At 52.5% G+C, this 27,059-nt stretch overlaps 12 protein-coding genes across 12 annotated transcripts; 9 read left to right on the top strand and 3 right to left on the bottom strand.

Annotated features, from left to right (window-relative positions):
• Positions 1–20: 20 nt before the first annotated feature.
• On the top strand, positions 21–1,592 carry BKA58DRAFT_302762 (mannose-6-phosphate isomerase; the record flags this gene model as incomplete). Its single annotated transcript, XM_046166946.1, has 5 exons — positions 21–51; positions 105–125; positions 183–271; positions 317–554; positions 604–1,592. The coding sequence occupies 5 exons, from the start codon at positions 21–23 to the stop codon at positions 1,590–1,592; spliced, it is 1,368 nt and encodes a 455-aa protein (XP_046032071.1).
• Positions 1,593–1,650: 58 nt separating this feature from the next.
• On the bottom strand, positions 1,651–3,187 carry BKA58DRAFT_374651 (mitochondrial carnitine/acylcarnitine carrier protein). The gene is made up of 3 exons (XM_046169347.1): positions 2,692–3,187; positions 2,475–2,640; positions 1,651–2,424 (listed from the first exon to the last, which is right to left on the bottom strand). Exons 1-3 carry the CDS (start codon positions 2,837–2,839, stop codon positions 1,764–1,766), a joined length of 975 nt encoding a protein of 324 aa, XP_046032072.1. The 5' UTR covers positions 2,840–3,187; the 3' UTR covers positions 1,651–1,763.
• Positions 3,188–3,366: 179 nt separating this feature from the next.
• Positions 3,367–4,427, top strand: BKA58DRAFT_397396 (nucleotide-diphospho-sugar transferase; the record flags this gene model as incomplete). Its single annotated transcript, XM_046171424.1, has 3 exons — positions 3,367–3,424; positions 3,481–3,916; positions 3,971–4,427. 3 exons carry the CDS (start codon positions 3,367–3,369, stop codon positions 4,425–4,427), a joined length of 951 nt encoding a protein of 316 aa, XP_046032073.1.
• Positions 4,428–5,771: 1,344 nt separating this feature from the next.
• On the top strand, positions 5,772–6,611 carry BKA58DRAFT_303482 (ADP-ribosylation factor family-domain-containing protein; the record flags this gene model as incomplete). The annotated part of the gene is made up of 5 exons (XM_046166972.1): positions 5,772–5,865; positions 5,912–6,067; positions 6,198–6,344; positions 6,398–6,513; positions 6,567–6,611. 5 exons carry the CDS (start codon positions 5,772–5,774, stop codon positions 6,609–6,611), a joined length of 558 nt encoding a protein of 185 aa, XP_046032074.1.
• A 1,941-nt stretch (positions 6,612–8,552) lies between these two features.
• BKA58DRAFT_330491 (Piwi domain-containing protein) lies at positions 8,553–11,910 on the top strand. The gene is made up of 7 exons (XM_046168154.1): positions 8,553–9,148; positions 9,236–9,364; positions 9,413–9,579; positions 9,630–9,874; positions 9,928–10,707; positions 10,766–11,221; positions 11,275–11,910. The coding sequence occupies exons 1-7, from the start codon at positions 8,625–8,627 to the stop codon at positions 11,689–11,691; spliced, it is 2,718 nt and encodes a 905-aa protein (XP_046032075.1). The 5' UTR covers positions 8,553–8,624; the 3' UTR covers positions 11,692–11,910.
• A 52-nt stretch (positions 11,911–11,962) lies between these two features.
• BKA58DRAFT_447961 (uncharacterized protein) lies at positions 11,963–14,331 on the bottom strand (the record flags this gene model as incomplete). The annotated part of the gene is made up of 3 exons (XM_046174254.1): positions 11,963–13,665; positions 13,802–13,814; positions 13,873–14,331. The coding sequence occupies 3 exons, from the start codon at positions 14,329–14,331 to the stop codon at positions 12,221–12,223; spliced, it is 1,917 nt and encodes a 638-aa protein (XP_046032076.1). The 3' UTR covers positions 11,963–12,220.
• A 2,598-nt stretch (positions 14,332–16,929) lies between these two features.
• Positions 16,930–18,084, top strand: BKA58DRAFT_408188 (uncharacterized protein; the record flags this gene model as incomplete). The annotated part of the gene is made up of 5 exons (XM_046172071.1): positions 16,930–16,948; positions 17,009–17,088; positions 17,155–17,746; positions 17,801–17,839; positions 17,891–18,084. The coding sequence occupies 5 exons, from the start codon at positions 16,930–16,932 to the stop codon at positions 18,082–18,084; spliced, it is 924 nt and encodes a 307-aa protein (XP_046032077.1).
• A 396-nt stretch (positions 18,085–18,480) lies between these two features.
• On the top strand, positions 18,481–19,603 carry BKA58DRAFT_32244 (uncharacterized protein). The gene is made up of 2 exons (XM_046167847.1): positions 18,481–18,826; positions 18,942–19,603. The coding sequence occupies exon 2, from the start codon at positions 18,958–18,960 to the stop codon at positions 19,336–19,338; it is 381 nt and encodes a 126-aa protein (XP_046032078.1). The 5' UTR covers positions 18,481–18,826; positions 18,942–18,957; the 3' UTR covers positions 19,339–19,603.
• Positions 19,604–19,808: 205 nt separating this feature from the next.
• On the top strand, positions 19,809–20,804 carry BKA58DRAFT_374665 (uncharacterized protein). Its single transcript, XM_046169348.1, has 2 exons — positions 19,809–20,002; positions 20,109–20,804. The coding sequence occupies exons 1-2, from the start codon at positions 19,979–19,981 to the stop codon at positions 20,718–20,720; spliced, it is 636 nt and encodes a 211-aa protein (XP_046032079.1). The 5' UTR covers positions 19,809–19,978; the 3' UTR covers positions 20,721–20,804.
• A 149-nt stretch (positions 20,805–20,953) lies between these two features.
• Positions 20,954–22,825, top strand: BKA58DRAFT_374669 (endoplasmic reticulum vesicle transporter-domain-containing protein). Its single transcript, XM_046169349.1, has 3 exons — positions 20,954–21,145; positions 21,303–21,851; positions 21,905–22,825. Exons 1-3 carry the CDS (start codon positions 21,061–21,063, stop codon positions 22,447–22,449), a joined length of 1,179 nt encoding a protein of 392 aa, XP_046032080.1. The 5' UTR covers positions 20,954–21,060; the 3' UTR covers positions 22,450–22,825.
• Positions 22,826–24,744: 1,919 nt separating this feature from the next.
• BKA58DRAFT_374672 (uncharacterized protein) lies at positions 24,745–25,796 on the top strand. Its single transcript, XM_046169350.1, has 2 exons — positions 24,745–25,332; positions 25,405–25,796. The coding sequence occupies exons 1-2, from the start codon at positions 24,791–24,793 to the stop codon at positions 25,574–25,576; spliced, it is 714 nt and encodes a 237-aa protein (XP_046032081.1). The 5' UTR covers positions 24,745–24,790; the 3' UTR covers positions 25,577–25,796.
• A 193-nt stretch (positions 25,797–25,989) lies between these two features.
• On the bottom strand, positions 25,990–26,866 carry BKA58DRAFT_465063 (peptidase S24/S26A/S26B/S26C; the record flags this gene model as incomplete). Its single annotated transcript, XM_046174948.1, has 2 exons — positions 25,990–26,756; positions 26,808–26,866. 2 exons carry the CDS (start codon positions 26,864–26,866, stop codon positions 26,210–26,212), a joined length of 606 nt encoding a protein of 201 aa, XP_046032082.1. The 3' UTR covers positions 25,990–26,209.
• Positions 26,867–27,059: the final 193 nt, after the last annotated feature.

The raw sequence follows: 27,059 nt of genomic DNA on the forward strand, positions 1-27,059 counted from the left end.
CTACCGAAATCACATTCAAGATGCGGAACCCTCTTATCAGACTAGAATGCGGTAAGTCAAGATAGTGAAATCAAGTTGAACCAACATTGACCAACTATCTATAGGTGTAAACAGCTACGACTGGGGTGCGTGCCCCGCGTCATCACTCACTGTCGCCCCAGCGGTATGCTGAACCAACCCAGGCAAAGTCGGCAAAGAATCTGCAGCCGCCAAATTCCACGCTGCGAACGCTTCCGACTTCTCCATTGAAGAGGAAAAGCCATATGCTGAGGTATGAAATTCCGGCCTGCGATTGACGCGTTGTTGACACGGTTAGCTATGGATGGGCACACACCCGTCGCTGCCTTCCAAAGACAAGGAAACTCAGCGAACACTTCTCGACCTCTTCGAAGAAAACCAAGCCCTGTTATCAACGGACATTGCTGAGCGCTACGAGAACAAGCTTCCCTTCCTGTTTAAGGTGCTCTCCATCAACAAGGCCCTGAGCATCCAGGCACATCCAAACAAGAAGCTCGCCGAACAGCTGCATGCGAGCGACCCCAAGAACTACCCAGGTCAGCATCGTGCCGGAATTTTTCAACAAAGATACTGACCCCACGCTAGATGACAACCACAAGCCCGAAATGACCATTGCGGTCACTCCCTTCGACGGCCTCTGCGGCTTCCGACCCCTCGCCGAAATCGCCCATTTCCTCAAGACCGTTCCTTCATTGCGAAAGCTAGTCGGCGAAGAAGAGGCAAAGAAATTTGAAGACACCATCAGTGGCAAGGAGACCTCAGACAAGGAAGAGGATATGCAAGAGAACAAAAAGGCTCTGCAATCTGCCTTTACAAAGCTCATGAATACGGACAAGGATGCGCTATCATCTGCCAGTGAAGAGCTTGTCAAGGCAGCGGAGTCTGAGGGCGACAAGTTCGCGGACGGCGGCCCACCCTCCAATGACGGCAAAGAGCTCGCAGACCTCGTTGTTCGCCTCAACTCCCAATTCCCCGGTGACATCGGTCTCTTTGTCCAGTTCTTCCTTAACTACGTCAAGCTCGACATTGGCGAAGCCATGTTCCTCAAGGCTGACGACATCCACGCCTACCTCTCTGGCGACATCATCGAATGCATGGCGAGCTCCGACAACGTTGTCCGCGCAGGCTTCACACCAAAGTTCAAGGACGTGGACAACCTGACAAAGATGTTGACATACAGCTATGCGCCAATCAGTGAGCAAAAGATGGAGCCCAGAGACTACTCACAGGTCAGGTTGAACGCACCGGCGTATAGCTCCAACAGCAGTAACAAGCTGTACAACCCACCGATTCCCGAGTTCGCCGTAGTACGGACTGCTCTTAACCGGGTCGGAGGAAAGGCAACGTTTGATCCGATTGATGGACCCAGCATCATCCTTTGCACCAAGGGTAAGGGAACGATTAGCGTGGGGCCAAAGGAGGAGGAGATCAAGGAAGGCTTTGTCTACTTTGTCGGTGCCACAGCTGAAGTCGTCATCAAGAGCGATGTCGATGCCGAGGATGAGGAGGGTGCAGAAGGCTTGGTAACGTTCAAGGCATTCTGCGAGCTCGAGGACGGCAAGGGCAAGCTATGAGGTATGAGATGTGTAACAAGAGGCTACGAAAACGACATGATGATCTTACGACAAGAGAAACGTCTTCTTGCTATATTGTATTTGACTAGATAATACATCTATCATCTATCAGTGGTATCACAATGCTATGAGTCGCTAATTCCAAAACAACAAGGGAATGGAAACGTCGCTTTATTCCGGCAAACTCCTCATGACACCTTCAAACGCAACCAATGCCATGGCATTCGCTGGGAACGCTCTCAAGAAGCACGGCACGAAACCCCGCCAGTACCCTTTCCAACCTTGCTCCCTGTACACCGCTTTCGCAGCATCTCTCCACCTCGGAAATCTTCTTTGTGCCAGCGGATCCGTCATAATACGCTGCTTGATGACATCGCTCGGATAGCTCGTCAACCAGAAAATCTGCGCCGACAAACCTCCGGCCCAAAAATTGACAGCAGGAGCAGAAAGCGAAGTCCGCTGTTGCAGCTGCCGCGTAAAAAGGTCGTAGGTTCCCCACCAGAAGCAGAAGAATGTGCGGAAGAGCAGTGTAGCGCTGAGACCATGGTACACACCCCTCATTCCATGACCGGTGTATATCTTCTTCAGACAGTCGATCGGTCCCGAATATAGACGCGACTTCTTATCCGCGGCGTATTGTACTTGCAGACGTGCCTTGATGTGCTCCACCGGCGCGGCAATGAAGGATACTGTCCATCCTGCCATTGTGCCTGCTAATGCGTGGCCGTATACGGGTAGTTTACGCTGCTGTTCGCCGAATTGGAGGTGTGAGGGGGGGTTGAAGACTCGGTCGTTGAGGACGCGGCGGTAGACGCTTAGGGAGCCTAGCATACTTTGCAAGTGTTAGTATAGTGAGTTGTTTGGGAGTATGTGTCTGTGTACATCGAGTCCATAAACATCCATCCTACAAGCGGTGGTGTAGCGCCCTTGTACAACCCCGCGAACCCTTCTTTGCGGAGTGTCTGCATGAGACAATCTACTGGGCCGCGGAAATGACTCTTCTCGGTCGTTTGAAGCCTAACTTTCACCGTGTCAAATGGGTGGCCCACTGTGTCTTGTTAGCCAGATCAACGTATCTCTATAGGATGGGGATATTTACCAGATAACTTCGCAATCCCGCTGAACACCCCAGCGACAAAGCCGCGGTAGTGCTTAGGAGACTTCTTCGGCTCATCAGACGTAGCTATCAGCGCGGTGGCAGCCGGCTGTGAAGCACTAGTTTTCAGGTTCAGGGCTGAGGTAGCCATTGTCGCGTCGCTGTTCTCCAGTACAATATCGGAACCATGCCTCCCGTCCAAAAAAAAAAGCGAAGAGAAAAAAGCACCCAATACTTAACGGCTATCAAGAAACGAAGATGGGGACGAGCGGAGTCCGTCGAATAACTCAAAGCATTATTCTCGGTGGAATTGTCAGCAGCGGTCAGTAGGCAACTTGCAGGTCCGCATATCGGAAACGTACAAGCGCCCGCGATGTGGTGACGATGTCGACAGGGCCGAGAGATCGGTGTTCGGACCCCTGAAGTCGCGTTTTAGTGCCTTCCAAGGTTGTCTCCAGGGCTGGACCCTTGAGATTGGCTTGCCAGATTGGTACGATGGTTCCTTCATAGACTTAGCGGCTGCCCCTCCATATGCACTTGCGATGGTGTGCGACCGAGGATGGCGCGGTTTAATCTTTCTGTTGCTAATCGACTACTGACGTTGTTTTCACCAACTTTGTATACCCTGTGATAACTTTGTTGGCGCGCGCGCATTTCATACACGTGTTGTAGGTAATCATGTCGGCGACTACGAGTGCGACGACGGCGCCCGCTGCGGGTGTAGAGTCGAAGAAAGGTATGTTGGATATTTGGCGGGGCGCGTTTGGAAGAGCTATACTAACATCGGCGCAGTATGGACGACTCTGATTACCAACACGGCATACCTCACCGGCCTCCTTACCCTCGATTACTCGCTCAAGAAGCACGGCACAAAGTACCCTCTCATCGCTCTGTATACGGATACCTTCCCCGAAGAAGGCCACAAGGCGCTCGATGAGCGCGGCATACCGAAACAGCATGTCAAGTACCTGCTGCCGATCAAGTCCAAGGACTTCACCGCGGACCCGCGCTTCTACGATTGCTGGAGCAAGCTTACGCCGTTCTCGCTGGAGGAGTATGACAGGGTGGTACAGCTAGACAGCGACATGTTGGTCTTGCAAAACATGGACGAGCTTATGGATTTGGAGTTGGATGCGCCGAGTAGCGGCGGCAAGGGCGACCGGGTGTTTGCTGCGAGCCATGCATGCGTGTGCAATCCGCTCAAGAAGCCGCATTATCCAAAGGACTGGTACGTTTACACATCTTCTAGGTATACCACCCCATGCAACTAACATAACTCCAGGATACCAGAGAACTGCGCCTTCACAACCCAACACGCCGACCCCACCACCGCCCAACACACAGGCGCCCCCTCAACCGCCGGCCTCCGCATGCCCAACGGCGGCCTCCAAGTCGTAAACCCCTCGCTCGCAACCTACAATCTGATCCTCGAGCAGCTCTCCAACGAAGCATCTGGAGACTACGATTTCGCCGACCAATCGCTGCTGGGCGATTTGTTCAACGGGCGCTGGGTCACGCTGCCGTATACCTACAATGCGCTCAAGACGCTGAGGAATAAGGGTGTGCATGATGCGATCTGGAGGGATGAGAATGTTAAGAATGTGCATTATATTCTTAGTCCAAAGCCGTGGGAGGAGGAGGATGGGAAGAGTAGCTGGGAGACGCATCAGTGGTGGTGGGATGTTAATAATGAGAGGAGGAAGGAGGAGACGAGTAGGGGGGTTGATGATGGCTTCTAGGTTTGAGGTGTGTAGTAGAGGCGTTGCATAGTGGTTGGCGTAGGGCTGTAGAGTAGTTTGAGATACTTGGGCGGATACCTTAGGAGGAGCCCTGGAGGCGTTGCATAGCGGTGGGGTAGAGTGAGAATTGCCCTGCATAAAAAGTATTTGGCAGCCGTCAAAGGAAGAACAGATTCCATCCAATAAAGACTACAGTCCGTGTATTGAACAGCTCACGTATTGCTTACGAACACCTTCCTTTTCGGTAGCACGATATTCTCATAGTGTTTTTCAAGTTTCCTTTAGGCTTGGCGTCAGGGTTCCTCCCCGATTCAGTAATCCCTCAGGCTCGGTACTTATGCTTCTTTTGACACATGGTCCGCACGGTGGACCACGTCATGATGGGCGGAACTAACCCTGCGTGGTCTTTGTACAGGGCTTGCTGGGAATTATTAGCAACGCGGACCAGCATTTGGTAGTGTCAGTAATGCTCGGGCAGTTGGAGGGAAGATTCGAGTAACAAGTCGCAGAAAACTTCTTGCATCGGCTTATTTCGCCCGAGATATGAGGCCTCGACGATATTTGAGCCGACTATAGCAGAGACTAAATCCCGAAGGAGGGCTAGCGAAACGGGAAGATCGGAAGACGTCACGTTAACGCCGTGTGTACAGGCAATATCCAGTGAGTGAACTGCTGCCAGTTCCCACGCGAACGGCGCAGACCCCACGGCTTCATCAATCTCAGGAGTAGCGCCGCGTACCTGCGTTTGCCGGCATTCGGTGAATCGAACGGCGGCGGCAAAGTCACACGGCAGGAAAGGCTGATGGAAACTATATGGCTAGCTGCAGCTATCGTGCATGCAGACGCAGCGAGTAACGCATGCGGAGACCCTTTGCTTCATCTTAGCCAAGATTCGCAATCAAAGGGCGTAGTAGAGCTGTGAGCCCCTTTTCGCGGACTGAGGCAAAAGCAGGAGAGGCGGTGATGGTGGTGTGTGGTTGGCGTGTAGGATGAACCCGTCACGATCAAGCCGTTGGGCGGAGCACAGACGTTTGGCTGCTGCGATCTGCAACGCGCCTGCTGCCGTTTCACTCCTGAGCAGCGTGAAACCTCATTTCATGAACAGCGCCAGCGCCCACGCGAGACCCTGTCCCGAGTCGCTACACATTTGCATCTCCTGTGCCGTCTACATCTTGACATCTTCTCCCACACACGACCAACATTGAATCCCACCTTCTCACGCCCGACCGTTTGCCGTCTACCGTCTACCGTCCACCGTCGCGCGCACTAGCTATAGCTCGCTTTCGCCGATATACCGCCCACTTTACCACCATCACCACGATCCATAACGCGTAGATCAGCACCATGGGAGGTTCAATATCCAAAATGATGGCCAAGGTCTTCGGATCCAAGGAGATGCGCCTGCTGATGCTGGGCCTCGACGCCGCCGGAAAGACCAGTACGCACCACTATCACACCACATATACTGTCACTAACTCCCCCAGCCATCCTCTACAAGCTCAAGCTCGACCAAGACGTCACCACCATCCCGACCGTCGGCTTCAACGTCGAGACCGTCACGTACAAGAACACCAAATTCAACGTCTGGGACGTCGGCGGCCAGGACAAGATCCGTCCGCTATGGAGACACTACTTCTCTGGTATGTTGGGGCGTGGAGGCACGGTTCCGGGTAGGCGAGTCGACATGTGCACGCACATGACCTCTCTGCTACTACAGCCAGCCCCCTACGATGTCTTCCCATTGAATGACGTGGCTAATCGCAATTGCAGGCACCCAAGGTCTCATCTTCGTCATCGACTCCAACGACCGCACCCGTATCGACGAGGCCAAGCAGGAACTCACAAGGATTATCCAGGACCGAGAAATGAAGGATGCGCTTTTGTTGGTGTTTGCGAACAAGCAGGATCTCAGCGGAGGTGCGTACACATTAGCCAATTATGAAGGGGGATATCGGGCTGACATGACATAGCTATGCGACCAAAGGAAGTCTCAGACCGTCTGCAATTAGACAAGATCGCCAAAGACCACGTATGGAAGGTGGAGCCCAGTTGCGCGACAACGGGAGAGGGTATCTTTGAGGGATTGGTACGTTCAGACTTGACTTTACTTGCGCATTCGCCTACTAACATATTTACTAGGCCTGGCTCTCCAACAACGTCAAGCTACCACCCGGCGCCAAATAAACGCCCCTACTCCGATCCACGCATCCCCGTCCCTCTCTCACAAATACTGTCCGCGATACCTGAACGACTTGCATGCTCTTCCCTGCATATACCCGGTTTTTCCCTCTCTCTATTTAGTTAACTTAATGTCGCAACTTTATCGCCTTGTAATCTTCTTAATCTCCGGCTCTATTCGGATTGGAATTGTACATTAGATATGTACAGTTCTTTTGGTCTTGTGTGTAGATTTTTTCTGTTGGTCTGAAGATGGGTGGCTGGCTGGTTGGCTGGGGTGTCTATAAGCAAGCGATACTGATCTTTATCTTCCCGTGTGTGTGTGTTTCTTGAGGTGGTGGTGGTGTGGATGGTGATGTGGCGTTTTTGATGTCTAATATCTAGGTTGGCCGCGACTACCTTCTCTGACGCTCCTTCCGAACCCGTCTTTGCGACTTTCTTTCCCCGCACTCATCAATTACGGATCTTTCAACCCCACAACCTTCTCCTCTCTCTGGTGTACGTCTTTGATACTTCTTCGTTACGATTATGGTTCACTCTACTTCCTTTGCGGGCACTGTCGCTTGCTGCGATGTGTATGCGTTGAAGCACGTTAGGTAAGCAAGCTCTCGCACATTGCTTGTATGGAGTTGAGCTGCGCTCTCGACAAGCTGAATGTTCGTTGCTGAGCAAGAGCTAACTGGGATTGAGGTACATGGGAATGACCTTGCGCATCAGATTGGTCTACTCGCAAGCGTTCCTGAAGTCATTTTACTAATGTCTAACATTGAATTATTAGGTTTGCGACATGATGAGACATCATGACTTATTTAGGGGTACTCTTTGTTGTTGGAAAACTGCCGCCCAAACACGATTGCGTTGGCTTATCTCGTGGTGTTAGCAAGCAATGAGACACTCATGGACGGGTATATGAAGATGCTGGAGAACAACGTTGAGACAGACACCAGCGAACGCAGCTGATACCTTGTCTAGCTACGCAAGACAGGAATTCAGTTTAGAGGCATCGCAACACATCTTTCCTATTACCCTTCACCACCTACGACTCCTCGTCTCCACCCCGTCAACACCACACCCATGACTCAGATCCCAGGCATGACCCTGGACGCAGCTAGAGCCGCACTTCATCCCAAATTCCAACGCGATATCGACGCCGATATCAAGTACGATAAATGCATCTGGTGCAAACCGGGCCAAGCCAAGAAGAAGAAACACGCCCTCGTCGACTGCCCTACCGCCCATCCCTTGCCCACCGATCGTACTCCACTCTCAGATGAGGTCTTCAATGCCGGTCAACAAGATGCCGCGGTTGCGTACATTCATTATGCTCAGCTTAGGCACCATCCTCGAGCTAACGGGGCTACGGCTTTCATGGCTGGACTCCCGCCCGCGCAGATAGGAACGTATGTCGTGCCAGTGCCCGCTGCACCTACAGCTCTCCCTACCCTTCCACCTGTTGTGAATACGTATACGCCTTCGTCTGTGGTACCACCTCCTCCCGCAGCATTGTCAGGTCCTCTTCCTTCAATCATCCAACTTGCTCCAACAGCAATGCCGCCTCCTGCTTCAATCACCCGGACGGCATGCGCAACCAACATCGGGGCAGCAGATGAGACGGTGTCTGCTACGTTAGCAGCCGATATGCAGTCTTTGACTATCACCAACGCAAACACCGCGCTTGATGCTCGCCCGTCGTCAGAAGCTAGTGAAGTTGGATCCCAGACAGATCAAGACGTTGGTCAAATCGTTGTCAATCGTCAATCTACTACCTTTGGGCCAACTCCCACCGCTTCGGTCGTCCCGAGCGTCAATCTTCAAGACTCCGCTGCTATCAATTTCACGGAGGCTGCATCCTCTTGTCCGGCCCCAGCAGCTTCAGGTCATGTCGCGAGCAATCCAGTCTCAGTCAATGGTGACCTAGGAAAGAGACTGTCCAACTTGAAGGGTCGCGCAAAATATCCTCTTAGACATTCGCTCCGTACGGGACCTGCCAGGGGACAAGTAATTACAAACTATTTCAGTATGACATTCGACCCGAAAACAATCTTCTACGAATACCACCTCATAGGCATACCAGCATCCGAATCACGGGCCGGCAAGAAGCGTTACACGGAGACCATCATTCAAAATGTGCCCTTCCTCAACACTAATCGTACCCTTTTCGCTACTGACAACGCCGCCACCATCATTTCCTGGATAAACCTACACCAGTATGCAACCGGCGTGCGCGTTGCCACTGGTGACCCAGTCACTGGTGTCGGAGGCGCATGGAGACTACTGGATATCGTTGATCGGAACACCACTACGCGTCTGACTTTACAGTACTCGGGGCAGGTCGATATTGCTGGCTTACAATCGTACGCAAACACGACGCATCCGAATACCGCAACCTACGATCCCAGTCCAGCAGAAACTGCGCTTAATACCATCATAGCCACATGCATCACGAGCAACAACACATTGCATCTCAACAACCACAAGTTCTACGTTCGCGATGCCTTTCGAGATTTGAGAACATCCGAAAACAACGCTATTGCTCCTCTTAGGTCCCTGCGAGGCTATTCCTACAGGGTACACGCGACCATGGGTAATGTTCTTCTCAACGTCAGTCCAGCCAACAGCGCGTTTTGGAGACCGTTGCTGGTCAGTGAAGTTCTGCAACATGGCTCCGGACCTTTCGGTGGAGATGTCGAAGATGTGAAGCGAGCACTCAAGAATGTCAGGGTCTACATCAACTACTATCGCGACAGCAAGGATCAGAAGTGCAAGCACAAGAAATGTGGAGACGCCAAATGTACAGCGGGTGATAGAACCGGCGCACCGAGCCTCGACGTCCAGCACGCAAGACTCAAGACAATCCGTAACTTTGGACTGGCATGCAGTGCACAGACCTTTCTGTGGGAATGCAAAGACACGCAAGGGAATCCTATCGCCGGGCATCGGGCTAATGTTACCGTTCAAGATTATCAGTCCCGGCGTAGGTACAATTCTCATCACGTACACGGCTAGGAGCTGACCATATGATAGAATACGGGCGGACACTGCGACATCCTGGTTCGCCTGCGGTGAACATCGGCACCAATCTGGCACCTACATGGTTTGCTCCAGAGGATCTTCGCATCGTTCCAGATCAAATATACGCAAAGATCATACCCGATGCAGTAGCCAACGACTTCCATCGTGACGCTTGCCGGCGGCCAAACGAGATTCGATCACGAATCGAGCAAGAAGGGCTCGTTCATATCCCGATTACTCCACAACCCCACAATCTCGTAAGCCACCAATACCCAATAAGTCTGAGTAATTTTGTTTTAACATAGCCTAGTTGCGTTGTGCATCGATAAGTGTGAATCCAACCATGCTCCAGATACCTTCCGTCCATCTGCAATACCCAACTGTCCAGTACAGCGGCGCTACAACCAAAAAAGCCAACCATTCAGGAAGATGGAATCTTCAAAACGCCAAATTTCTCCAGCCTAAGACTGAAAACGTGACTTGGAAACTCATCGTAGAATCAGGCATTGAGGACAACTCGGTCAACATCCTAACGCAGCACTTCGACTTGCAACTCATACAGACCGGTGTTACATTGACTGCTTCAAGGCAAGGCGCACCACTGATCTTGCCGCTGAATGCTACCGAGACCGACCTCCAAAACACTATTGCTACCTACCTTGAGGATCTGGCAAAGCAAGAGGAACTGAAACAGAAACAGGAACCAGTACCAGTACCGGATATCTTCGTCCTACTGTTATGCAGGAAAGACCAGAATCTCTACTCCAGCTTCAAGTATCTGGCCGACAGAGTCTTTGCGGTTCAATCGATCTGCATGACTGAAACCAACATGACGGCACCCGGTGGAAACATCACGCAGTACATGGCCAACATAGCCATGAAAGCAAACCTGAAGATGGCAGGCATCAATCACTCCTCACCAGGCATAGAAACTTGGATGAAGAACACGTTAGTTCTGGGTGCTGACTGCACACACCCAGGCAGTGCAGCACTATTGGGAAGCCCTTCTGTTGCCGCCGTTGTCGGATCACTAGAGGCAAATGGTGGAAGATTCCGCGGAAAGCTCAAGCTTCAAAAAGGCAAGCAGGAGGTAAGCCTTTCCTTGCAACAACATCCCTACTCCCAGAAGCTAACAATATCGTCTTAAGATTATCACCGACTTGGGAGATTTCCTACTTGACCACTTTCGCGATTGGTACACTTGGCATAAACAGAAGTTTCCGGAAAACGTGCTCTACTATCGCGACGGTGTCAGCACCTCACAATACGACGAAGTGTTAAGGGTAGAGCTTGCCGGTATCGAAGAAGCCTTTCAGAAGTTGGTGACCCTCTTTGGAGGTGGGAACGTCAAGAAGCCGAAGATCACTGCGGTTATCGTGAACAAGCGACACAGTACCCGGTTCTTCCCTCGTCAACAGGGCGATGCGATACCTGGCAATGGCAACTGTAAGCCTGGACTTCTTGTGGAAAGCTCCATAACATCACCGTGCTACACAGACTTTTACCTCCAGTCACACAACGGTATCAAGGGAACTGCTCGGTCCACTCACTACACTGTCATCAGAAACCACATGGCGATGTCTACCACTCAATTGGAGGACCTGGTAAGTCTCTCGAGCAAGTCTCGTAAGCTTCCAAGGTGGCTAACGATGTACAGACACACAAACTCAATCACACCTACGTCCGAGCTACACTAGGCGTATCCTACGCGGCACCTGCCTATTATGCCGACCGCCTCTGCGAGCGAGCGCGCTGCTACCTTCGTACATGGTACAACCCCAACCCAAGCATGCGCAACAATTACCAGAACCTTATCCGCCAGTGTGAAACCACGGTTGAGACGAAACGCAACAACTCCAATGCGAATAGACCACCCCGTCTCAGAGGCCACAAGAAGACAGACGTGGAGATTGCTGAAGAGAAGAAGGACGCAGCTGAGGTCCACGAGGCTCTGGAGGAATGGCTCAAACCTAGGATGAGAGCAAGGTTCGTCGGTGAATTGCATGACGTAGCTAATAATGACGCGGGAAGAAAGAGACAGATGAATATGTTGCGCACCATGTATTGGATGTAGGTCGAGAAAGGGAGGAGAGGCGAGCTGAGTATGCTGGTGGATCGCTGAGGCTGGTGGGACACAGCTGGCGGCATATTTCCTTCGTTACTGTCTCTTTTGCGCATTTCCCTTGTTTCCTTTCGTCTGCTGTTGCGTCGCGTTTCCTACATTGTTGTCATAGACTCTGCTTTCCGCTCATAGATTTCCTTACCCAATAGACTGTTTCACTCACAAATCCAGTGCAACTCTTTACAAGACACGTTGAACGGGCATGGCAATGATCGAAAAAAGCTGAAGAATGTTATGACTTATATTGAAACAAGTCGCTTAACCTTGCGGAAGCTTGACTGAATGATGCTAAAGCGTTGACATGCAACACTAGATAACCCGACACTAACACCTCTAGCCATATTGCAGGCCTTCCCTAATCTAAACCACACCAAATACAAACGCCGTAGCGCTAGAATGCAACGATAAAGATGAAGAGCCAGGAACCAATGCGCCAACCCATCGTCAAAATACGTTAAGAATGTATGCAGTGGTTCGATGATCATCTCCACTGACCCTGGCTCAGCTTGAGCAGGCCTTCTACACAGCCGGCCTCCTCTGCCGAGTTGATGCTCGAGCGACCACTCGCGTCGTCACCGTGCATGAACTGCCGTAGCTCATCGTCTTGCTCGGGGTCGACAACACCCTTTCCGCCTTTCCGCTTGTCCTTGGCCAACATCGCACCGAGACTTGACGTCTGCGACATCAGATCTGTGTTCTCTCCCAGTATCTTGCGAGCTGCTCGTGAAGCAGGGGGCGTAGCAGCGACTTGGCGGTCTCTCCGTACAGATTTCGGCGCGTCAGGTTCCCAGTTCTCCTTGTCACTCTCGGTCTGCGGGAATTCGTCCGACTCGGTGCTTTCACCGCCCTTCTTGTAGTCGGTGTAGTCGTTGTTGGAGAAGCGGCCGTTGATGGTGGATGCGCGTTGCATGGAACCGCGGGCCTTCTTGAGTGGACTGCTTTGTACTTTGTGTGAACTGTGGCGTGCCATCAGCGGGCTGCTGTTTTGGCGGGCCTGGTTCTGTGCTAATATCCTTCGGTTCGCTCGTAGTATACCGATCGCGTCAGCTGCACTGCCGCTCTCCTCTTGCTCGGCACGCGTTGTCAGGCTGGTTGTTGACCGGCTCTCGGGATCGCACCAGAACTCCCATGCGCGCGAATCCCTGCTCCTTCCGATATTCGATGTCGTCCTTGGTACCTTGGGGCTTGGCTCGCCTCGGGCGGCGGCGGCTAGCCGATCGTTCAAGCCAGCTGCACTGTAGCTTCGTCGCAGGCCAGCAGCAGCACGGGAGAAGGAAGAGGGTGTCTTCTTCGACTTGGGCGGTGACGGGGTCTTGTCGAGATCAGTGACGATGCGTGCAGTACCGTCCTCATTAGTCGCTATTCGTACGAAAGAGTGCTTGCGCTTCAGCGGCCGGGAAGGGGTCTTGGTTGCATGGTCGGGTGATACAGATGGCTTCGGAGGGGGATTCGGAAAAGTGATGACTTCGGGCGTGTAATCTTCGAGATAGCGGACGAACGACGCGCTGCGACGGTTGGAAATCCATGATGTGCGTTGTTGCGCGGCGCCCTGTGAGGATGGTGCAGCCTGCTGCGAGTTGCTTAGTTCAGCGGAGGCATTTTCCGCATTTTGGGCTTCGGTAGATGGCTCTGCGGCGACGTCATTGGCGGTCTCTGGTTCGTTGGCGGAAAAGGCAGTGTCTATGGTGCGTGGCTCTGGGATCGTTTCGTCGGAAGTGAGTTCTGGCGTTGCGGGCTGCTCGGGTGGGTCAGACCTCGGGCACTCGCCCGCCTCTTTCGGCCCCGGCGCGTTATCGATATTGCGCGCAATGGCTACCGTCTCGTCCTCGGTGGGCGGGTCCGACATGGTGGAAGAAGAAGACATCAGCGACGCCGTGGAAGATGGTTCGAGAGGCCGTGAGCGACGGCGGTCGTTTTGGCGTTTATCTAAAGCAGAGCGTGATCAGGACGTGTTTCGAAAATCATGCGCACAACCAAGCCACACGCGACACTTCGGAGCGATTCAATACAGTCGATTGAAAAGCAAGCACCAGCGACGCGCACAACAGATGGATTGACTTACTTTGAAACCAAATCTAGGACGCGATGTTAGCAAGGCGCGCACACTCGTGACGTGGACAAATTGGCGCTTACCTGGACTTCCTTCTCGCCAAGCGCGACTTTGCGGACAATTTCTAGTCGTGCCGCCTTGTCTGGCTTCGGGTTCTTGAGATATTCCGACTTCAACACGTCTTCGTCTTCCTTGCTGCAAGATGTCGTGGTCAGCACTGATGGGGTGATGGAGAGTCGTGCCCGCGGGGTAGGCCGAAGTAGCTCCCGATGGTAGGTTGCGCACGAACCAACGCGTTGAACATGGGTCGACACGGTCGAGATGGAAGGGCAGAACTTGGAAGGAATGAGAGCATACCTGGTACGTCTTCTCTTCTGGCGAGCAAGAGCTTTGTTGTCGACATCCGGTGGCATGTGGTTTGCGACTGTTTCCTGCGAATGCACGAGAAAGGCCAATTGACCACTAAAACTGGCGCGTCTGACGGTGGGAAGACGCGATGACGCAGGCGAGGAAAACGACGGCAAGGGCGATGAGGCGGACATGATGGGATGACAACAACGAATGCTGGTGATTGGACTTGGTGTGATTAGAAAAGAGCTACCATGAAAGAGTGTTATAGTAGAAAGAATAACGCGTTCAATATGGTGGCAGGAAAGTAGTGTGCGAGGCGCGTCTTCAGTCGCGTACGTATCAGATTGGTCCGAGCCGAGCGCTTGCCTATGTCGTGCATACCACTTGACTGAACTTGCCGCCCGTGCACACGACCACTCCAGCCTCATATCTTGTATCATCCATGCTGCAGATGGTCACGCATGCGCGAGCATGATGAGGCTGAGAGTTTATCACATTCCGTCACGCCCAATCGAAGAATCGCTGACGGAAACGCGTGCATCTCATCACTTCGATAACCTTTCGTGGTTCATCTCGGCGTCTTGCAAGGAACTACGCGAACGCGGGACGACAATTATCTGTTTTGCTTTTCCAAGGTTTTCAGCCCTATTTCGGAACACGTCCAAGAACGCGTGTGAGCAGAACCTATCGCGCAGCAGGTTGCTGCAGCAGTATTGGCCCGTGATGTATTGCTGCCCTCCTTCAGGAGATCGTCTGCTTCCACGCGGGATAGAAACGCGTAGGAGTCGCGATGGGAACCATGCTTCTGTTTCCAGGCGCGTAGGACCAACGCAGCTAGTACACAAAAAGGATCGCGGTGAAACACGTCAGCACGTGACGCGCTAACCCTTCCAATCACCCCGCCACATCCGCGAAACACGAGTCAAACAACGCACGGTTCTACTCACCACGACGTTCTGACACAAACTCTCTACCATCGGTATCCTCCGATGACCTACCGTGCCTGTATGCATCATTGCGACTGCAATCTAGGCAGCGACACGCTACTCAACGACTAATGCTCTTGGCGGTAACTCTCACCGTCAGATGGGCTGCACGATGCTCAACCAGCATTCCATCTCTATTCCCGCAGATGCGCATACTCACTTGTCCTCCTTAGCATCTGACCTTTTGCATGCACTTTGATCTAGTCGCGGTCTCACTGTTCAATCCCTTCCTACCCCACATCCACCGGTGAAGACGACCATACAAGGCAGAAGGTTTTGGAGAAAGAGTCGGAGGTTTCCGTGGCTTGATTACACAAATCTCTCGCATCAAGACTGATCGGTGTCTTTCTGCCTTGTACAGTACACTCTGACGATGTCTGTGTTCAGGGAGCCAAGGAGTGTTGCACTGCTCGGACCGAAGCCGACAGAAGATATTCGTAAGACAGCTTACTATCCCACATCCACGTGCTGCATGCGGCACTTCTGGAGTTTCAACATTCACGTATTTGCCATCGAGATCTAACCGAGCGCCTGTGGCTTTTTGGCGTTCGTGCAATCCTTGAGCCTCACCGGTTTTGGCCCCATTTTCCTATCTCGTCATCTCCAGTTACCTCCTAACCTGCCATTATGATGGATGATTGGCGGACGGCTCCCTTGCCCAAATCACAACTACCAATGGTGTGCTATTCTGACAGCCCTACGAAACGAGAAAACCCGGCTGCTAGGTTCCTGTTCGTGTAGGCGAGCTACTGCATCGAGCCTCCGATGAGGTTTTCACATCCGAGAATCTGCACTTCGGTCAAAGATGCGGTCGCATCGTGGTGTAGGGCTAGCCCTACGGCTCCACTTTCGTACGCAGACTCCGCTTTTGCTACGAGGATTCTGGGGTCTGAGATCCTTTCCCACGGTACACCCGCCACTCTACTACTGGGACGGGGACGGGGACTGAACGTTCAGCTAGCCCTTCAATTGGTTGGAGCTCACTGCCTAGTGCTATTGTCGCAGGACATGACTATGCACGGTCTCGATGCTCGTTCGGCTTTGATTCGCCGAGGCCAGGTGTTTCTTCCGTTGATTTCATCTTTAGTCCTCTCATCGGATGCAGGGCTTAGACCTCTATTCCTCTCTTCCCGGTCTCTGCCCGCCGTCCGCAACAAGTGTGCTATCTCTTCCACTGTATCACATGTTGAGCCAAGAGTCACGGGAACTGTCGTGGACACCACCCCAGCGAATCGGCCCCTTATTGTTGACTAGCGAACAGTTGATCCAGCGGGAAAAGCGTTGAAAGCAGGCAACTGTACCCAAGAGGCGAAGAGGTCCGCCGTTAGCCCTTCATTATACCTTGTCACGCCAACCTCCGAGCATCCATGCACGTTGCAGAAGACGGTGGCAGTCGTTCTCCCTCTGTGTTAGCACTAGACTGGGCTTTAGGAACTCGTTGACATAACAGGCTTTGCTTGTGTTTCTTTACGCTACAAGTCAATCTCATTGGTAGCGTCACTTCCACATATGTCTGTATTGTAAGCGATGTTCCCATACATGCAGCTTTCCCCTGTTATTGCAATATTTCAGGCCGACCACGATAACTTGTGCGTTACATTCACCCTTTTCACCGATACAGTGCCACCCTTGTGAGTCACGGACCTTCATGTTAGCGATGTGATGGGGTTGACGGAGGCAGTCTTGAAGCCCAACTCACGTCCGGCTTTGTGCAACGCAAGATACAGGATCGAACTTATAAGCTCATACGCAGCAGCATCCTCTTGTAACTTAACAAGTTCAAGCAAAGCAATGTCCAGCAACATGCGCGTCGCAATAGCAGGTAAGGCAGCCATCCACGGGCCAAACAAATTGCACTCGAGCAACCTTCTTACACTCTCAGGCACTTCTGGTCTGGCGCTTCTGATAGCACAAGAGATCAACAACTCGACGAGCCACCAGCTGATCATTCTCTCGCGAACCGTAAGTACCCTTTGGAAGAAAATAGTCCATCTCCCGAGTACCATATGACAAACTAACGATTACCAGCATCAAACGAGCCTGATCGCTTCTGGTTACAACTGTCAAGTCGTTGACTACAACAGCCCCACATCTCTGCAGCATGCATTGATGGGTGTCGATACTGTCATCTCGACCGTAATGGGAAATCCCCAACTCCGCCTTATAGAAGCGGCTGTACAGTGCCGGGTTCGTCGCTTCGCACCTGCGGAATTCGAAGGTCAGCCAGTTCAGCGAGGCCAAAACGCGCTGCTCGATCGCGGACGCAACTCTGCGCTCGCCTTGTTGCACCACTACCGCGCCAACATACAGTATACGGTTTTCGTCTGTGGCATACTGTATGAACGCTTCTCGGTGAATGGGATGATGTCTCATCGCCTTGGGATTCATAGCGGCTATGGCAACGAGGGAGACTTCATCGCCGACCCGCGACAGATGACTTCGATGGCACCGATCTACGACGCAAATCAAAACCTCTCCTGCATCTGCCTGACATCCGCATACGACGTGGCACAGTTCGTGGTTCGTGCCATCGACATGCCAACTTGGCCTTCAGAGATGAGCATGTGTGGTGAGCGTATGACTGTCCATGCTTTAGTCGAGACTATCAGGGCGTGCCGAAGTAAGTATAGTCATCTCTTGTCCGATGAAATAGACTTTGCTAACATGTCTTTAGATCGACCGTGGGCTAGCATTGACTATCAAGCCCCCGCCAGTACGCAGTCAGTCTCTACCAGATTCATACAGTCGCTGATCAGCTATATAGACCTTGAATACCAAATGACGATGGCTCAACTAGGAGGAGACACAGCTGGACAGAGGCGGCTCGCGCCGCTCCTCGCGACAGCAGAGGGGCGCTACGATTTCGCCGTACCTGCCTACCTCAACTCAGTCTACCCGGACGTGCAGGTCACTCGCTTCCAAGATTGGTTTCTGCGCAACTGGGCCTCGATACCATGAACCAACACCGTTGTGGAGCATCATCCGGTACGATGACGATACTTCCGGGGCCGAATAATATCCGTACCAGACTGGTCATATTCGGATCGCATATCAGGGTTCGGTCCTTGGGATTCTGAAAACACTGTATGGGGCTCCATGCTCCATCTTCTCCACTTACGTACTGCTTCGTTCTCGTTCTCAGACTGTTTTTCTGTACTAATATTGAGTTGGCGATTGGACTAAGATCTGTGGGTCGCAATAAAGCCCCGGAGGTGTTTACGATGGGTATCTCTTTGCAGCTTACAATGCAATTGTATTCGTCATGGTACCGAGTCTGCAATTCACAAAATTTCGCCTTTCAGCAAGCGGCTGGTAGCATGATGGCAGTTGTGAAGTTCTGACCAAGGTCGTGTCGCTTACGCCTGAGACACTACTTGGAACGCCTCCACTACCAACACCGCACGCGACACGTAGCGGCTCGCTCGTTCCGAAGCACAAGCAACGCTAACTATTTCTGCAGAAGCATACCCGATCTGCGATGATGTGAGCAAGGGCCTTGTCAGAGTTTGATGGCAATCTCAGATGGGGAATTACATCAAATCGACGTCACCGGTGGGGCAACCGCTCCCCACTGCTATAATAAAACCACGACGCGCCTGAACACTCTTTTCTTTTCAGTATCACAACCACAAATTCTATAACATCTTCACGACTAAACTCGCATTCTCGACGACTTTATCTTTCTTACCATACCAACAACGTAAGTTTCATTCCAAGAGATGGTGTGGTGGACGGGTTAAGTTTGCCGTTCCTGGCGCGAAGCCTCCAGACCATTCACAAGCACCCTTCTATTCATAGTGTTAACAGTTCTCCAGCACAAACACATTCAAAATGGTTTCTTCTCAGCAAGGCTACGCTCCCACCACCACCGACATGAAGGGTAACACCCAGGCTGTCAACAAGGCTCAGTCCAACCTCCCTCTCCCCGAGCAGCCCCCTGTCGCCTCCGACTTCAACTCCGCCGATGCTAGCACCGTAAACGTTGGCTCCGGTGGCCAAGAAGCCTCTTTCTCCTCCGGCGGTGGTGCCATCCGCGACCCTGCTGTCGGCGCTGGCGGTGTTTCCGGACGTGAGGCCAAGGACGGACTTGGTGGCATCCCCAACGACGCTGTCTCGCGCGAGGCAAAGGATAAGGCTGGTCTTGCCGATACCACTGGCAAGGACTACGGATACCCACAGAAGAACGACCCCAGCGCGGGCGTCAAGCAGTAGAGTACTGTTAAAGGAGGAGTAATGAGATACCCGAAGCATCATGGGATTGTATGATTATGGCTACTATCACTGCGCTTAGTGGCGGACTGCAAGAGCAGTCTTACGATGACCAATGAATGAAATGAATGAACAAACAACCATGTCATCTCTTTGTCGAATTGTGATGTCGTGATGAAGACGACAATGTATGGATGGACCTAAACGTACTATTCCAAACTTCGTGTCAACGCCTCACGCAATTCGGATTAGATTGCGCATGCGACAGACGCACCAACAGCACCTGGCCGGATGGCACCCGTTCCTGACGCCAACGCCATGTCAGCCGCAGCATGCACGCATGCCCAATTCTAGGACGTGTTTGGGTGGAACCTTTGCCGGTTTCCGAACTAATGTCGTTCGACTAAAGGCGGGGTTGTTTTGAGCACCTAGATAAGGCTGAAGTAAGGTGGGATGTCTCAATGTGACGACGTCATGACGCAAGTATATCGGGGCTTGAAGTCTGACGGTATACATAGGTCAAGCTTGCACTTGAATTTAGGTACTCATACCACTCAAACAACCACAACTTCCTCAGATTAACCAGTTGATTCACTCCAAATCTTAACAACTACAACAAAAAAGAACTATACCTAACAACAACATGTCGGCTTCACACGGACAGAAGGTATGTTCTCCGTCTGGCGCTCTCCTACTTCGTTCTTTATCGCTGAATCGTGACATCATTTGTCATGACGAAATCGCAGAAACACTCACTAAGTTACTGCTCATAGGTAACCACAGACCCCGCGTCTAAGATCCCCATCCACGAGGGTGTCGGCACCGTCACATCAGACTCTCTAGCAGGCGAGTCCCTGAAGGGCGACGGTTCCTTCGGCGAGGGCAACCCCAAGGCCGCAGCAAGCAAGCAGCCATCATCCTCAACCACCACAAACACCCACGACACATCAAACGCCACAAAGCTCGATGCCGCCGTCAACGCCGAGGCACGCGACGCGCAAGAAGGATGGAATGAGGAGAAGATCATGAACTCAGGCAAGGGTCTGGGTAAGGAGGCCGGTGTTGGTCCTACATACGCAGTTACTGGTGGCTCCTCTGGAGGTGCTTCATCAGGAGGCGCTGCCAGCGCTGGCACAGCACCTACCGCTGTTGCTGGAACAAACATCGATCCCAGCGTTCTCCAGCCCAAGGGCGCCAACTTGACAGAGGATCCTAACATGAGCGGCAACACCAAGTTTGGTGAGATCGGTACAAAGGACGATCCTTCCAGGCAGGCGGAGCTCAAGTTCGCAAAGGCAGATGCGGCGAGCGCAGCGGTTGAGAACAGAGACATGGCTCAGGGCGGCGACAGCAAATTCAGCAACCTTTCGGATACCAACGCTTGAAGTGTTGATGATGCATGGCGATATACATATATCATAGAGTAGCGAGCCTAATGAATGAAAATAATGATCTGCAAACTGTTGTCAATGTTCTAGTGTTGAAGCGACAAACTCGAGGGGTGAAAGCCGCACGTGGCGGGGCCCTCTCAATCGGGCCTCTTCCGCGGGCACGGACGCGGGCCGTTGCAGCAGCTCAAGGTGGCCTTTCGCGACGCGGCATGAACCCCAAACCCCAACTATCAATGTCGTTCATTATCCCACCCACGCTTCTTTCCTTAACCTAACCGTTCACCAAATCGAAGTTGGGTCTGCAGCACCGCGATTGCACGTTTGACTGCCCATTATGAACGGCTACGGGGACAACGGGCACGACGAGGATCCATTTGGTCCAGCCAAGGGCGGCATTGTATCCAGTTTCGATGCTTTTCGTAAGTGTTGTCTTTACACGGGTGTGCAAATGAAGAGACGAGTAGCAGGCAGTTTGGAGGTCTCGATTGGTCCATATATGTCGTGATGCGACTTCCCAGCCACATGCGACACCGCGCTTGATCTAAGATGAACCCAAAGGCTGACAGACATCTACAGCTAAAACCAAGAAGACGTACCTCGTACAAGGCCGCAACTCCTCCGCATGGACAGTGACGCTTATCTTGACATGCATCTACCTCGCCTGGTCCGAGATAGCGCGCTGGCTCGCCGGCACAACCACACAGTCATTCGCCGTTGAGAAGGGCGTAGCTCACGGCATGCGGATAAACCTGGATATGATAGTAGCCATGCGCTGCGCCGACCTTCACGTCAACATGCAAGACGCTGCCGGTGACCGTACCCTAGCTGGCGAACTCCTGCGCAAAGACCCAACATCGTGGTCGCAATGGACCGGCAAAAACGCCGAAAGTGGGACACACGAACTGGGCAAAGATAAAAAGGCTGGATGGGATGATATTGAGGACGTACATGAGCAGCTGGGCAAGGCGCGGAAGAGCAAGTTCAGCAAGACACCACGCGTGCGCGGTCAGACCGACAGCTGCCGTATCTACGGCAGTATCATTGGAAACAAGGTACAGGGCGACTTCCACATCACGGCTAGAGGCCACGGATACATGGAGTTCGGAGAGCATCTAGACCATTCCAGTAAGTCCAAGGAACCAGAAACGATGAAGATACCAGTTACTAACACCCACCAGCCTTCAACTTTTCGCACATCATCCGCGAAATGTCCTTCGGCCCATACTACCCATCCCTCGTCAACCCGCTCGACAACACCATCGCCGTAACACCCACACCCCAAGACAAGTTCTACAAATTCCAGTACTACGTCTCCATCGTCCCCACCATCTACACCGACGACGCATCCATGATCCCCTACCTCACAGCCAGCACATCGGAAGACGACACGCCCTTCTCAAACATGTTCCACACGACCCACGCCATCAAAACCAACCAGTACGCCGTTACATCGCAGTCCCACAAGGTCGCCGAAACCTACGTGCCAGGCGTGTTCGTCAAGTTCGATATCGAGCCTATTATGCTGGCGGTAGTGGAGGAGTGGGGTGGCTTCTGGAGACTGATTGTTAGGTTGGTAAATGTTGTGAGCGGTGTTATGGTCGCGGGGAGTTGGGCGTGGCAGATGTTTGATTGGGCGAGTGAGGTTATGGGTAAGAGGCGGAGGAGGGGTGATGGCGTTGGTGTGTTGGGAACGCCGTCGGTGGAGAAGAAGAGCTGGGATTAGATGGGAGGGATTGAGGGGTTGATAGAGGAGGATGCATCAAATGGCGTTTAGGGTATCGGGATATGGGATATGTTGGGAGTTTTGTGAGTAGGATGATCTCTTTTCTACGAATATATCGACACTGCAAATCATGGAGCATGTGGATTGGCAGAGTGACGAATAGCGAATATTGGACCTCGAGATTGCGGGACTACGGAACTGCGCTATGGTACGTGTTGCTTTTGCTCCCTTACAATCTCCCATTGCATAGCTAACCCTCCTGGATAGAACCCTGGAAGTAGCGCGCACCTCAACGAACACTCCAATCAATCTTTCTCCCACCTTCTCCTTCTTTCATTCGTTGCTTAGCGGTTTGTGACACAGGGCGCTAAGCTGTCTCTTGGTCTTGCACCACTTTCGTTGGTCTTTGATTGTTTACCTCCCCACTAAACACTGACACCCGACTACACCACCCTTTACCCTCTAGCTTCTACCTTGTACGCTCTTGGACCGTTAGCTTTTCCGTCAACCTGCCAAGTGTTGATATTCGAACGCACCGAAAGATAATCATCAGTGCAATTCAAGTCAACTCAATTTGACCGCGACTATGGCGCCGCCAATCCCACCGCAAGATCGAGATGATTCGCGAAATGAAACAGGGGAGGAGCGAAATGATCGGGTACGGGAGGAACTCCGGGCTAGACTGCCTTCTATGGCTGGTCTCAGCGGTCGTGGAGAATTGTCGGTTTCACAAGAAGATGCCCGCGAAATACAACGACGATCAGAAGGAGAGACCAGGCTTCGGAATAGCGAGCGCCTGATTCGTGCAAGGGACGCTCATCGCCGTTTCCAAAATGAACACCCGCCGAGTCACTTCAACGCGGAAAGTGTCGGTGGTATCAACCAGACCCTGACCGAATCACAGGATCGTCTTATCACCGCCAGCCCGCGCCCGGATTCACCTTTACCTGCCCCGCGGTACAGGCCGGCAGGTCAAACCGAGAACGCCAATGAGCTACACGTTCGTCACAGTCGACCCGCTACAGAACGAACTAGATGGTCAGACTCAACCTTGGAGTCGCGTCTAGCGCCAGCCGGTGGTCAGAACATATTGTCTTTTGAGCCTCTTCAGCCAACTCAGGCTCGAAGCTACATGCCCACTCTGCGGTCTCAACCAGAGTTCTACATGACTGGAGTGATAGCCGTCGACACCACAGCAGAGCCTCTTCCCGACAACGCCGAGTGTACGATTTGTCTTGAACCTCTCTCAGACGATGTGGTCAAGTTCCACGCTTGCGGCCACATGTTTCATACCGTTTGTGTACAGAGCTGGTTTGATCAGAGCGCGCCGCGTACGGGTGTGAAGCGAGGTACTTGCCCGAACTGTCGCCATGAGTTGTACGAGCCAGATCCGCGATTTGGACGTCCACATGCGCAGCAAACTCTTCTTGCAGAGCCGGCGCGTTCACACATGCCCGCACCGCCACGTCTTACTACAGGGGACGTAGTGCAGGCGGTGCCTCCGGCGCTACCTCGTGCAGTAGAGACTCCAACGACGAATGCTCCGCGAGTTACTGGTAGTTCCGATACTGATGCTCGTCGCGCACAGTTCGTTCATGATATGCAAGAGCGTGTGAGGGCGCATGAGCAGCAGGAACAGCAGGCTGCCAACGCTTTAGCTCCAGCTCCAGCTCCAGATCTAGAGGTTGTAAGCGTCACTCGAGTACCTCCGGTCGCTCCCGGATCTCACTTACCTGGCTACGGGCCCCATCGTATTGAGTCATCGGAGAGCTTGCAAGGTGGTACAATGGAGCGAGATAGGCCACCTCCTCAAGTTCATTCAAACAATTCACACCCTATCAACGCGGCAATTAACGATATAATGGCAGATACTCGGCGCGAGATACTTTTTCAGCAGCAACGAGCACAGCAACAGCAACAGCAGGTGTTTGAACGTTCGCGGGCCAGTGCAGCAATGACTGAGGCATTGCGCCAGTTTGTTGCATCTGGAGAATCAGAAGCTGGAGATGGACCGGCAAATTCAGCCGTTTCGGGAGAATACCCTTCTATTGATAATGTTCAAGCACGCGAGTCTCGAGCCGCTTTAGCAGCACGTGCTATTGCGGAGCGTCGCCCTTTGACAGAAGTACCAGGCCTGAACAATCGAGTTGCAGTTTTTCCACCTCTTTCACCACAAGATGCTGCACAGCCTTTTAGAATCCGCGAATTACCAGGGACAGGGCTTGACCTAGCTACGCGCACGACTGATCAACTCCGAGAGGAGCAGGTCATGTTGTTGGACCGACTCCGTGCGATTCAAACACAGATAGGCCGCAACCTAGAAGCATCTGGACAGCCTGCAATGAATGCCTTTGAGCGAAGGGAACAGCTGCGAGAGATGGCCCGGAATAACCCACATACTGCACATCTATATGGTGGGCCGGCATCTGGAGTACAGGATAACACAACACATCGGCCGCCACCAATCGCGATTCCTGTACTTGCTGATCCATCGGTCACTGATCTGCGGTCATCTCGAGAGCTTACTGATTCAAGAGCTATAGGCACAGGAAATACTATATGGTCGACCCAGTATGCTGCGCCATCGCGCGATACTTGGGGTGGACTCAGCCCGTCGATGGCTTCAAATCGATCGTTAGGGTCACCACATGGTCCATATCCTTCCTCTCCAGGGATCCACCGCGACGTCTCAAGAATACACAGCCCCCTCTTTCCTCTCTCCCCAGATAGCCCTCGCGCCACAACGAACAGCAATATGCTCCATGGGCGAACCCTCGACGATGAACGATTTGCGTTGCCCGCTTCAATTACACGCTCTGAGACTGCACCGGACCAGCCACCTGCTTCCGGAAGCGAGCAGACTTCAACCCTGGATCACACACAGTCAGTACCATTTGTAGGCCGTGCATCCAGCACCGTCATTAGATTCAGGCAGGGTGACTCACTGCCCCTTAGGCATACATCAACAGAACCGTCGTCCCGTGTGCGTGCCGCGCGGTCTGCTACTCATCGGCGAGCACGAGCGGCCGCTGCATCAGATAGAGAGCACCCTGCCCCTAGTGTATCTCAGTCCGATTCGCCCTCAGAGGATGGCAACAGCCCCGATGTCGCTGAGACACTAAGTTAGGCTTGTTGCATTGAGATATCAGGCCTGGTTGAAAGAGGAGGGCGACGAAGGCGATATGGGTACGGTTGAAGCTGGAGCGCGTTCAAAACAGTAGTCCAGATCATCTCTTAAACTTAATTGTGAAGTGGATATGAGAAGAAAACGTCCGTGGTGCAGCTAGAGTCGATGATGGATCGTTGGCTGTCAATGTAGGACTTACCTCAATGGAGCGATCAATGGCTTGATATAGACATTAGATGAATACAACAGAACTCATGGATCGTAACTCTTGTTTGTCAGCCCCAGCTCCTAATTAACGTCACAAATGAAGGCCTGACGACGCGAAAGCCCAGATCATGGTGGAAAATGTGTTGCTCAAGACCGCAGAAGAAGCAGTGAAAGTAGCAAGTCATAATCTTTGTGGACACGATAAATGAACAGGATGATGAAATTCATGATTTGTTTTGGCGGACGCCTGGAAGGCAGCCCCACGACAACAATTGATGTTGCAGCTTGTTCGACATGTTGATGCGTTGTCGGTTCCTTTTGGCTCTTTGAGACTGATCTTTGGGTATATAGCTTGCCTAGGATAATAACTCTTTCCCTCGTATATTGCTCCCCAGTGTTGTTTTGTTCCTCCCGTGATACTCCCTTCTACTTCAACACCCACTCTCTTTCCCCCTCCTTCACATCCACAACATCACGTTCGTTTTCGATCCACTTTGCCTCACCGTACGGCAGCATAACAGCCAATACCTTGGCTTTGACCAACGCCAACGGCAGCGGTCCAAACAGTCTACTATCCCTACTCCATTCCAGATTATCGCCTTGTACCCAACAATGTCCTTCTGGCACTCTTATGACCTCTTCCCTTACGCTCGCCCATTTCCCCTCATGATCCACCGCATGTACATCATCTTCCCCGCGCCCCGGCGTGACAATACTGACAAAGTCGCCCGGCATCCCAATGATGCGCTTACACCCGCTCTGTTTGGGGAATATGGGATGATTATAGGTTATGATGTCACCAACGCGGAGGTTACGACCGCGACGATGAAGCGACGAGTATAGTATCCATGGGTGGCCCTTATAATGGTGGGGGATCGTAGGCACCATAGAGATCCCGCTGGTGGAGGATATGCCGCCAATGTAGGAAGAGCATACGTGGAGGAAGACAAAGCCTTTTGCGACGGTGAGCGCGCTACCTATTGGTGTATTAGCAAATCGGTTTGGAGAATAGTGTTTGAAGTACTTGCGGCCTAGGGTTTGGACAAAGCCGGAGCGGTTGAGGGTGCTCCATGGTGGCGGCATTACAATCGGATCCTGAGCTTTACTATCGCTCTAGCATCTTTTGGTTGTGATGTCGTGCCCGCGGCGGTCCACAATGCTGGCGCGGTGTTGTTGTTAGACCATCATCGAGGTCAAAGATGCTGACTTGCAGAATCCGCGAAGGTGATTCTTGCATCGGAAAGGAGCTATCGGGTTTTCGGACGTTCCCGTCGGA

This window comes from Alternaria rosae (genome assembly GCF_020736505.1).
Source record: "Alternaria rosae strain MPI-PUGE-AT-0040 chromosome Unknown BKA58scaffold_1, whole genome shotgun sequence".
Taxonomy (NCBI): Eukaryota; Fungi; Ascomycota; class Dothideomycetes; order Pleosporales; family Pleosporaceae; genus Alternaria; species Alternaria rosae.

What these genes read in the sequence shown, in the direction of transcription:
- BKA58DRAFT_32244 (XM_046167847.1), top strand. Translation starts at nt 18,958, where the DNA reads ATGGTTTCTTCTCAGCAAGGCTACGCTCCCACCACCACCGACATGAAG.
- BKA58DRAFT_330491 (XM_046168154.1), top strand. Translation starts at nt 8,625, where the DNA reads ATGACATTCGACCCGAAAACAATCTTCTACGAATACCACCTCATAGGC. An exon ending in CGCGACAGCAAGGATCAGAA is followed by an intron (nt 9,365 to 9,412) that starts GTGCAAGCACAA and finishes AGCGGGTGATAG; the next exon opens with AACCGGCGCACCGAGCCTCG. An exon ending in CTCCACAACCCCACAATCTC is followed by an intron (nt 9,875 to 9,927) that starts GTAAGCCACCAA and finishes AACATAGCCTAG; the next exon opens with TTGCGTTGTGCATCGATAAG.
- BKA58DRAFT_374651 (XM_046169347.1), bottom strand. Translation starts at nt 2,839, where the DNA reads ATGGCTACCTCAGCCCTGAACCTGAAAACTAGTGCTTCACAGCCGGCT. An exon ending in CGGGATTGCGAAGTTATCTG is followed by an intron (nt 2,641 to 2,691) that starts GTAAATATCCCC and finishes AACAAGACACAG; the next exon opens with TGGGCCACCCATTTGACACG. An exon ending in TGGATGTTTATGGACTCGAT is followed by an intron (nt 2,425 to 2,474) that starts GTACACAGACAC and finishes ACACTTGCAAAG; the next exon opens with TATGCTAGGCTCCCTAAGCG.
- BKA58DRAFT_374669 (XM_046169349.1), top strand. Translation starts at nt 21,061, where the DNA reads ATGAACGGCTACGGGGACAACGGGCACGACGAGGATCCATTTGGTCCA. An exon ending in ATCCAGTTTCGATGCTTTTC is followed by an intron (nt 21,146 to 21,302) that starts GTAAGTGTTGTC and finishes AGACATCTACAG; the next exon opens with CTAAAACCAAGAAGACGTAC. An exon ending in AGAGCATCTAGACCATTCCA is followed by an intron (nt 21,852 to 21,904) that starts GTAAGTCCAAGG and finishes AACACCCACCAG; the next exon opens with CCTTCAACTTTTCGCACATC.
- BKA58DRAFT_374665 (XM_046169348.1), top strand. Translation starts at nt 19,979, where the DNA reads ATGTCGGCTTCACACGGACAGAAG. An exon ending in CGGCTTCACACGGACAGAAG is followed by an intron (nt 20,003 to 20,108) that starts GTATGTTCTCCG and finishes TACTGCTCATAG; the next exon opens with GTAACCACAGACCCCGCGTC.
- BKA58DRAFT_374672 (XM_046169350.1), top strand. Translation starts at nt 24,791, where the DNA reads ATGAATGCCTTTGAGCGAAGGGAACAGCTGCGAGAGATGGCCCGGAAT. An exon ending in TCAACCCTGGATCACACACA is followed by an intron (nt 25,333 to 25,404) that starts GTCAGTACCATT and finishes ACTGCCCCTTAG; the next exon opens with GCATACATCAACAGAACCGT.